Raw genomic sequence first — 10,663 nt, forward strand, 5'->3', positions numbered from 1 at the left:
AATAATACTATGTATATTATGGAACATGCTTTTTTTTTTTTTTTTAAATTATTTTATGTTTTCAAGTAATGCTAAAAATGAACTTCGGAGATTTTTCCTCTCAAACAGCTTAAATTTTGTAAAAGAGATTAAATTGTCTGTGCACAATTTTATTAGAAAAGGAAATGAAAGCTGTTTGAGTAATTTTATTAGAAAAGAGAATGTATAGAAGTGGATGAGACATCCTCACATATATCCAGAAAAATATGGTTGACCAGCAAGAGAATAAAGCATGCAACAATGCTTGTACCCATATGAAGTAATTTGTTTGACAAATTAGTTTGTTTCCTAATGCTGAGTACATTTCTAATACAAACATGCTCCATGAACGCCAAAGGTTCCAGAATAATCAAACCTTGACATGGTAGAATAATCAAATCTATCAGACTGCATTTGGAAGAGAGACTGAGACTAAATTAAGTCTCTATATTATGTTTGGTGTAAAGTGTACAAGACTGAGTTATGTCTTAGTATCTTGTTTGGTTCAAGATAAATATAGAGATGAAATAAGAATATTTACTGAAATACCCTTAATTATTAAGGAAAATGTTATTAAAGTTTCAGTTCCATCTTCAGAAATTTCAGTTCCTTGTGTCTTCATTTTCTAAAGGTATTGAAGGGACTGAAATTTTAGTTCCGATCTCTGACCATCAAACATAATATTGAATCTTAGTCTCAGTCTCATTCTAGTCTTTGAAAACAAAAACTACCTCAGAGAAGAATAATCAAATGTTTTTATAGCAATGCGATCAAATTTTTTTCATAAGCACCAAATACGTATCTTTATATGGTTGGCTGATTGATGGTTGATTTTTGGTGTACACGTAGTATGATTGTTTTTGATAGTTAGTAACATTTTCTTGTATTCTTATTCTCTATTTCTTAATGATATTCGTTGTTTATCCTCTCAAAATGAGCATGTTCTTAATCAGTTCAAATATTCTTCATTCTGACAGTTTAGTGACGTTGGATCTCATGGTACTAAAGTCATTATCTACAACTTGTGGCTTAATGATGATGGGAACTTGGAGCTAGATTTTATTACGGATCCCGAGGTGATATTTCCTTTTTATTTCTACTGTACTGCCTGTTTTAGAATTTTGCTTTGATTGCTTAACGAGGGGGCTTCTATTCATATGCCAGGATATTCGAATCGCTGGGGATGTAAGGAAGATTGACACAATTCCTGCCTGGAGGGAAGCAAATGAGAAACATATTGCTCATCGGTTCCGTTTCTCTTTACGTGTATGCTGGACTTTGAAATTATTCTTATACTTGTGTGGCCGTGTTAAAGGTTGAATTTATTGGTCTAAAATTCTCGTGTTTTGCAGGTTTATATGTCAATATTGTACTTGCAGATACCAGATAGTTTTCGTATGTTTTTGAGAGGCATAATTGTGCAGCCACATAACATTGCTGATGATCTTAAATATATTGAATTTATCTTGTATAAACCACAAGTTGGTGGAACCGTGGAGGTTATTGTCTTACTTTTGACTGTTTTCATATTATTTGAGGGATAAAAGTTATCTTGAGCTGAATGTTTTAATTATTCTATTTTGCTATTAGTAATAAAAGATATTAAATACAAAACTAATAGAAAGTTAAGAGAAATGAAAGGTCTCAAAAGCTAAATTTAAAACTTATAAATGGTAATTTCAATTACAACATACTGTTTCAATTTACTCAACATTTTTTATAATTTAATTTCTTTTTGGGGCTCAATGTGCAGGCAACAGTTGTGACAACAGTTGGATTCCTTAAGGAAGCTCCTCGAGTCATTATGCACGGTTTCAATGTATATCACAAAAATCGGCTAATACTGGTAAATTATCACCCAAAATGTTATATGCTACATAAGTGGTTGTTAACCATTCTCTGGTGTTAAACAGTTAATGATTTGATAATAGTGCATAAGAGCTAAATAACATCACTTTTTATTCTATTATTAACTTGTATTTATAGTTAAGGAAACAAGGGAAAAAGTACTTTGAGCAGAACACAAAAACATTAAGATTAAGTCCTAAATATTCGTAGTGTAGCTGAACACAGTTATAGCAATCGCAAAAGCTGTCAAGCCGACCTCTTCGCACTTAATTGACTATAACTTGAGCTACAGAGATCCAAATGATGTGGTTCCAGTTGCGTTGGAAAGCTAACATTCGGGGCTTCGAAATGATATAAGATTTGCCATAGTTGCATCACGTTTAAGGGGGCGCACACGCGCTGATTTGCACGTGATTCATTAAAAGCAAATTAGTGGCCAGCAAATTCCAAGGCATTTTGGGCCCAATCCAACTCATTTCTGATGCTATTTGGAAATGGAAGATCAATACACATTTTTTTTAACTTATTAGTTGTATATTGATTCAACCTGAAATTAACACGGTTAAGATGCTGTGCACTTTTCAAAGGGCATGAGTTTCTTTCCCTTAATACTAGTGTGTGTAATGTGGTGCTTACTCCAACTTGTTTAACATTTTTCATATATTTTTCTCTTGCAATTTCCTTATGGAACCTTTTACCAATTCTTTTATGAATGTTGGAAATCTTGTGCTAACTCGTTGAACTAGTTTTTGGAGTTAGCCTCCATAGTTTGGGGTGAAATAAAATAGGCTAGATGTTGGTTATTTGCTATCTAGTCCACAAATGGTCCTAGCTTTCATTTTACTATAACTCCTATTTTTAAAAATAGATCAATTTTATTATGACAAATTTTGGCTGCTGCTATTTGGAGACTAATGTAGAAATTAGAAATTATAAGTCATGTCATATCATGCTCTTCATTGTTGTTTTTTGTCTGCTTTCTCTTTTGAATAAATTCTTATCTAGGTTCATTGACAAATAATGCCAGTTTGTAGCATATAGTTATTATGTAGCTTCTCTTTTATTCTCTCTCTAATACAATTGCTACTTTTCAATATCAGCCATTTTGGCAGGTTGTGAACTATATAGACAGTAGAGGCAGAGGAGTTGTCGGTAAGTAAAACGTCACCATGAGGTGTCAAGTTCTTTTCAATTATCAAGACATACCGAGCCGTTATAATATGCTACATACTAAATTATGTTGATCTCGTGTTAGGTATCCTGCAAGCGGATTTTGTTGAGCCAACTCATAATAAGCAAGATTTTGAGAAAACTTCTTTGTTTCAAAAGCTTGAAGCGCGATTGAAGGAAATGACATGGGAATACTGGTATAGTGTTTATGCTTGTGTTAAAATCTATGATTATCCAGGAAAATAACAGAGTAAACAGTAACTCAACAAATGAAAGAATACTGTCATCTATTTATAACAACGTAAAACGCTAAGACTAGTTTTAATGATTTGTAAGCATTGATATCTGATATGTCTAGGACTCTTAAAATATATGAAGGGACGTGCATTGTAGATTGCTTGGATATCGTGAAAATTATCCAGTTCCTAAAGCGAAACAAGCCGAACTCAATAGAAAGTCCTACCTTGTTGATGCTAAAGCAGCAAACGAAAATGCTGAACTACGCAAGAGAACCATGCGAAACACATCTGAGCAAGGTAATTGCTTATGTGATAATCAAGATTTTGCATCACTATCTTAATCAGTGTAATCTAATTTGTATATCCTGATTTGGTTCAGGATCTAATAACAAGAGGAAGATATATGAACAGGTAGACCTCCATAATTCAAAAAAGCGTGCAAAAGAAGAGAATGTTAAAAGTGTTGGCATATCTCAGAATATGCAGGTTGGTAGTAACTTCGTTTGTTATGTTGAAATTTGTCCATCTTGTTCATATGTATATGATGATGTGAGAATAGTCTTCATGGATTTTCTGGTTTTCCTTGAACATCATATTCTTCCGATTTTGATAACTTAAGTATTCTGATAGCAACTTCTGCCTGTGTATTTTATGGTAGGTTATTCCGGCACCTGCAGCGCAGGTGCTAGACCAAGAGACCTTAACATTGTTGGATGAAAACCAGAAACTACAGACAAAGTGAGTATACTTCTGTTTTGTGTTTACCACCACAGCAACGGTCTCAATTGCGTGGGATGCTGTTGTTCAGCAACTTGGATTTTCTTGATTCTTGATCAATTCTTGCTGTCCAACACAACTTCCATTCTGTTTTTATCTCAGTTTTTCAATTTGTTATTCACAATGGTGTTGTAATATGGTTAGTTATATATTGACCTGCTTTTAAATCTTTACCCTGCAGATGTTTGGAATCTGAAAAGATACAAGAAGAACTTAATCTTAAGGTAATCTGCACGGTCTAATTTTATTCATTCATATATACTATTATCCTTGAAAGGGAGCCTTAGAGCAACGGTTGAGTTGTCTCTGTCGTGTGACCTCAAGGTCACAGGTTCAAGCCATGAAACCTAGTCTCTATGTCCATTGTCTCGATATCTCTGTATATTTGTAACTTTTATTCCGAGATACTTACTAAACACAGTTGCCTGATGCAATTGAAGTATTTTAAATTAGATAATTCTCTATGAACTGCATAGAATGAAATAGTTAAGTTGTTTTGGCTTCTGTGATTTAAGAAAAAAATGATTTATGATTTTACAGGTAACAGATCTTAGAAGTAAAATAGAAGCAGCCAGAGAGCAGCAAAATCTACTATTGGCTCAACTACAACTGCTAGATGTGAAAGATGGGTAGTAGTAGTAGGTGTAGCTGTCACAAATGGCAGTGTTCAAATTCTTTGATTTGTAGAAGTGTTGTACCAAATTTGAATCCTCTAGAGTGAAAAAGTTAATAAAGTGGTAAAGTAAAGAGTTGATCATCATTGATTTTGTGATTTCCAAAAAATGTGTGTTCCATTATTTTAATTTCAGAATGATTCTCTTCATTTTACCACTTTACTAATTTCCTCACTTTAGAGATTTTCAGTCGGGTTGTACCATATGTATAGTTTCACTTTCACCCCTTAGATAGGTGTGTGGCTAGCTAATTTTGGTTTTTGGAGGGCCATAGTGGTCATTTCATGCTGTAAGCCAGTTTGGTTAGTCTTCTGTATACATGTAACTAACAAGATACCCGCGCGATGCACGGACAATACATACACAGATTAGAATGACGTGAATATAAAGAATTGTTGGTTATTTTATCTAGTGTAAAAAAGAAACGATCATCTTTATTATTTTTAAAGTATTTGTAAAATTTAAAGTAAATTGTAATCATTTCAATTAAAAAAAAGAAAGACATGAAGAATAGACTATTCTAGTGTTATTTGTAGATGTAGTGATAATATGAATAATACTATTATGATTTCAATTTATTCCAGTGTTAGAATTTTTTTTATACTTAAGTGTAAAAAGTTATGCAAATTTGATTTCTAGTAAGAATTCAATTTTCATGATTCAATTTAAATCAAATCACACAAAAAATGGTCTAATTTTCAATTGTATTCTCATGAGCTATGATATTACTAAAAGTATCCTCACTAAATTCTTTAGTGGTAATAGTTAAAGGATAAAATAATTATTTCAAACACACTCTACATGTTCTATTTCAATTATATTCTTTTGGTTCCTAATCAAATAATTCTCTCCATAATTAATTCAATTCTCTCAAACATTTTATTAAACTCTAACTTATTAAAAACTTCCAAACACCCTCAAAATTAACTCCATTCTTTCAACATTGTTGTTTAACATACTCTTCCTTGTAGTCATTTGGTAAGTTGGAAACAAAAGAACATAATTCATGGAATATAAAATTATACACAAACTAAACAAAAAAATTCCTAATGCCATATCTTTCAAGTGATGTCTCCATTCTAATTACACCAATGATGGACGCACTAATTGTTGCGGAGAACTTCTCTATAATCAAGTCATCATTAAAAATAGAGCATCAGCGTGTATTCCTAAAAGTACAAAAATTAAATGTAAGAAGAAGAAACAAAAAGAAAGAACAAACTTGCAATATTTACCTAAGGCTCATTGGAAGCATCATATGGACTTTAATCTACTTGTTTTTTGGCCTCCAATGTTCTCTAGATAAAAAAAGTGCATATCTCAAGAAGCCATTAGATTTATCAACTAAGGCATCTAGCAACTAAACCATGAAACCAACAAAAAAATATTTTTTTTTATGGAATTTGTAATTTGCTTTAGCCACTTAAACAATGTTTTCAAAATCCGTAACTCAAAATCATAACGATGTAGAGAGCATTTTCATCAAGAATTCCACATGAGGTTCGTGACCAATTAAGCCTCAACCTGATAGAGCCGGGTCACTAATCACATATTAGTCATTCGACACCAATCAAAACAACAATAAATAAACAAATTGATATTTAAGAAGTTCAAAAATGTAAAAAAAACTTGAATGTGGCCATGAGAATTGAAAATTGCATCAGTTACAATGGCAATTAGCAATGTTCAATTTAGATGAGATGGTACGGGACCTTAGGTGAATAACATAATTTAACTATTTAAAATTTTATATCACCTCACTTACCTTATTATCAGTCTAGACATATGATATATGTAAGTAACTTAAAGTAAAATTACAATTCTCTTTTATGTATAAAACAAATATTATAAAAGAATAGATGCACCAAAGACAAAGCTGCATCAAAATTTTCTTGTTTTGATATTGTGACAACTCAGTTCTTGCTTAAAATAGAATGAATTGTAAAATAGAAGTTTTGGTTATTAATTACACTTGTAGTATGATTGAAGGGGGAAAAATGCCTTGATATATCTCTTATATCTTCAGTCAACACACGTTAGAATTTCACAAATGAACTACTATAAGTAAAAAATTAGATGAAATCAGTAACTTTGATGCACACAATCAAAAACAGAAAGAATCATTAGGGGCAGATGTGGCATAATAAACACGAATTTAAAAAAGGAATAATAATTTTTTAATCGTGTATATGAAATCCAAAATGAAATGAAATAAATACCTGGGTATCATAGCCAAAAAACATGCCACCAATTCAAGCAATCACACTATCAAAGAGACCGAATAATTAAAGTACTTACCTAATGATGCATGAATGCAAATTCAATAAATTATGCCTCTTAAATAGAAAATGTATATATCAAATGAAATCTAAAAAATAGCAAAGGTCTTGAAATTACTTTAAGATCAGACTCTTGTATTTCAAAATATTGCATGAATTCTTTCCACTAGGAACAGAAAATGCAGCAAGAATTTTTGAATTGACAAATGAACCAATCAAAGATGCACCTAGTAGGAAGAAAAGGTTAAAAACAATCAATGCCATCATCTTAACTTAAACTAATGAAAAATAAACAATGAAACAAAATAGTAATCACATTGTGTCATTTCAAGTTCTTTGAGTTCATCAATTGTTGCAATAACATCATCAGTTACAAATTATTCTTCCATATTTACTGTTGCTTTTTCTTAATTTAAATGAATTAGATCCTTGATAAAAAATTAAAAATTATCAGTATTATCTCTTTTTATCTGGCATTTTTATTCTCTATTTTCACTCATTTTCTGTTATGAATTTTATTGTAAGATAAAAAAATTAGTATTTTCTAATATTTTTGAATATACAATCATTTTGGATAAAATCCCATTTTAAAAAGATACCTATCTTGAAGAAAGTTGTAATACACAGACATGGCAACAAACTTTATTGACCTTTTTCTGCTAGTATCCTCTACCTCGTCAATATAGAGATGTTTAATGAAAGATATTTACAATCAAGATATTAAAAGAATATATAATGAATTTGTCACTCATAAGAAGGGCTATAGACCTATAGTTATAGTGTCCAAATTTATTGCCAAACCAAGATATGTTTTGCCTCTGCTGATCTTATCCCACATTTTAGTGCCATTTGAGAAATAAAAAGTAGAAGTCAACTAAAATCAAAATTAATCTCAAACCAAAAGTTTCAAATAACTTTGAAAACCCAGAGGCTGCAATAGACGCTCACCTTCACCCAATTTACTGTCAACTTTGTACAAAGGTTATCCTCCAACTTGAACCTTTAGAAGCCAAAACACAAATAAATGACCAAATATATAAATAAATGACAATTATAGATTTGATGAAAGAAATTTATTAGAATGGATGAAATTAGTTACCATGTTCCCACCTATCCTCCTAAATATAGAGGTTTGAAAGAGTTAATGGATCTCTTGCAATGAACAAAATTAATTAAATAAATAAAGGACCTGAAAACAGAGCATGCACAATATCAGTTAAAACAAAGTCACCAAAATAATAGAATTTAAATAAATAAATAAATAGATAAACTTGATGAAACAATGAGAACTTTTTATATGTGATAATGAAATGTATTACAGAGCAATAAAAAATATATGAAATTCAAGTATGCGAAGCAGTAATTAGCTCAGCCAAACCAATTAGAAATTAAATTGGAGTTTGTCAAAACACTATAGGGGTGATTCTAAATAGATACTTATTTAATTCACAATTTTAATTGAAAACATATTTTTATCAAACATGAATGACATGAAACAAACAAATGAATAATAGGTATGATAGGAAATAAAAAAAGAATGCACACAATATCAAAATAATGCTGTGACGTATTGTCTGAAAAATCCTGCAAGTGTTTAAAGAGATGTTCTACACCTTGTTCCTCCTAAGGAAAATAAGAAAAATGGTCAAGAACAAAAAAAAAAGAGAGACAGAGATATTAATAAAATGATACACATTATCTGCTTTCTCAAGCTCTTTCAATTTTTTCTGCATAGTTTAAGAAAACACAGAAAATGAATTTAAAAGAAAAATAGATAGCAATAAACTTGGCAAGAAATTTTGACGGATAACAGACAATTCAGAATTCGCAAAGAAGTTTGCTTGCAACAAAATTAGATTCCACTTTATTAGTAAGCAAATCAAAATTATAAGAAAGAAAGAAAAAACCTGAAAAAATTTGATGTCATGATCGAGGCGCTTGAGTTATGCAAGAATCCTATGCTTACCCGTGAATTATAGAACCATTACCGAGAACACTTTAAGTTGCAACTCGTTTGAATATGTCTGAAACCCTAAACTGCAAAACAAAAAAAATGAATACTTATTGAAACCTGAAGCCCAATAGTGTTAATCCCACTTTGGAATAAATAACTAACAGTAGAAATAGTATGCATTTGGAGGAAGAAGAAGAAGTATGCAAGGATCTTTTCCTGCTTTCAAGCGCATGACGTGCAGCAGATTCCAACACTTCTCCAATTTCTATTTATTGCTGCGGTTAGGGACGGATTCAAGGGGGGCAAGTAGTGGCCTTGGCCCCATCAAATTTTAAAAGCTCATATACTATTATAATAGATATCTTGTATAGAATAAAATTTAATAATGTAGTGATAGTAAAAAGAGTTATTATTCTTGTTAATGAGCTATAGTTAAATGACATAGTCTCTCTATTCTCAATTAAGAGGTCGCGGGTTCGAATCTCTCTATAGTCTCTCTATTCTCAATTAAGAGGTCGCGGGTTCGAATCTCTCTATTTTCTCTCTATTCTCAATTAAGAGGTCGCGGGTTCGAATCTCTCTATTTTTAGTAAAAAAAAAAGTTATTATTCTTTATGTAATAGGGTTTAAATTTTTCTACATATATTTATATTATTTGTATTTTTTATTTAATTCGGACTTTTTTATTTTATTAGATATAAAACCATAAAAAAATTATAAAAAATTATAAAAACTGAGATAATTCTTTTATTTGACAAGTATTTATTAATTTTTTAAATTAAAAAATTAATTATAGTTATATCTATTATCAAATATATAACATTATATTTAATTAACAATATTTTAATTTTCGCCCCCTCCACTCTTAGATTTTTGGATCCGTCTCTGGCTGCGGTGGCACGTTCTTGAATATCCTTGTTCTTCCCCATCGTGCTTCCTCCATCTCTGGGTCGCCCTACTTTTCTGGACTTCCGAAATCTCCTTTTCTATTTAGTCTGACTTTTAAGATAAACTTCAAATCTTCAGCTACAATCTCGACCCTACTGGTTGCTGGGATACCGTCCGCTGCTCTCTTCACCTTGTGCTATAGTTTCTGCTGCTTAAACTTCTTTATCTGAGTTCACTCAGTTTTTTCTCCTTCGACACAAGGCTTCTTCTTGCTGCCACATTTGCAACTTCCAGCTCTATTCTGATGAATGGGACTGCCCAACCGATCTTGGTGACTTGAAACACAATTTTTAGTTGGTGACATGAAGAGAAAAATGAGAAGGAAAAGGAGGATAAGAAGATGTGGAGTGTCGGGGGTGGTGAGATGAAGAAAAAAATTAAGTTTTTTTTCGTTTCTTTTTAATTTTCAGTCACCAAAAGTAAAAGGGAAGAGAGCAATTTAATTTTGAGAATGAAATTATGCGAAAAAATCTCGACTTTGACGCACCGGAGGAAACACTGTTCTTTATTGCAACGTGTCGTCATTACTGATGATGCTAAATTGGGAAAATACTGCCTCGTGTATTGAACTGTTTAACTTTTATATTTTAAATAGATATAATGATTATTTGTGAAATGAGTAAGGCAATTTTTTCGTTTCTCTCTATGGTCTTCTTTAATATGTGTACATATATTTATTGACTTGAACCAACGTAAAGATGAATGGAATAAAATTTCATGAAATATGGAAATAATTTAATATTTTAACATATTACT

General features: G+C 31.3%; 1 protein-coding gene and 1 long non-coding RNA gene across 10 annotated transcripts in view; one reads left to right on the top strand and one right to left on the bottom strand.

Annotated features, from left to right (window-relative positions):
• Window positions 1-5,133, top strand: part of LOC107623478 (protein MICRORCHIDIA 6) — a 12,342-nt gene extending 7,209 nt beyond the window's left edge. For both annotated transcript variants that reach the window (XM_021114994.1, XM_016325752.2), the window contains 11 exons: window positions 996-1,094; window positions 1,183-1,284; window positions 1,371-1,517; window positions 1,772-1,864; window positions 2,967-3,018; window positions 3,122-3,233; window positions 3,415-3,572; window positions 3,655-3,761; window positions 3,934-4,013; window positions 4,234-4,276; window positions 4,593-5,133. In XM_021114994.1, coding sequence (XP_020970653.1) covers window positions 996-1,094; window positions 1,183-1,284; window positions 1,371-1,517; window positions 1,772-1,864; window positions 2,967-3,018; window positions 3,122-3,233; window positions 3,415-3,572; window positions 3,655-3,761; window positions 3,934-4,013; window positions 4,234-4,276; window positions 4,593-4,685 — 1,086 coding nt within the window. In that variant the 3' untranslated portion in view covers window positions 4,686-5,133. The remainder of the gene's footprint in view (window positions 1-995; window positions 1,095-1,182; window positions 1,285-1,370; window positions 1,518-1,771; window positions 1,865-2,966; window positions 3,019-3,121; window positions 3,234-3,414; window positions 3,573-3,654; window positions 3,762-3,933; window positions 4,014-4,233; window positions 4,277-4,592) is intronic.
• LOC107624272 lies at window positions 5,644-9,289 on the bottom strand. Of its 8 annotated transcripts, none has more exons than XR_002356748.1 (6): window positions 9,122-9,289; window positions 8,913-9,042; window positions 8,551-8,628; window positions 8,116-8,194; window positions 7,954-8,005; window positions 5,644-6,024 (listed from the first exon to the last, which is right to left on the bottom strand). It is a non-coding gene; the product is annotated as an uncharacterized LOC107624272 (long non-coding RNA). The 8 variants fall into 8 exon arrangements; XR_002356744.1 differs by having other exon boundaries at window positions 8,105-8,194; window positions 9,122-9,286; XR_002356746.1 differs by lacking the exon at window positions 8,551-8,628 and having other exon boundaries at window positions 5,644-5,895; window positions 5,962-6,024; window positions 8,105-8,194; window positions 9,122-9,284.

This window comes from Arachis ipaensis, chromosome B10 (genome assembly GCF_000816755.2).
Source record: "Arachis ipaensis cultivar K30076 chromosome B10, Araip1.1, whole genome shotgun sequence".
In the NCBI taxonomy this organism is placed as follows: domain Eukaryota; kingdom Viridiplantae; phylum Streptophyta; class Magnoliopsida; order Fabales; family Fabaceae; genus Arachis; species Arachis ipaensis.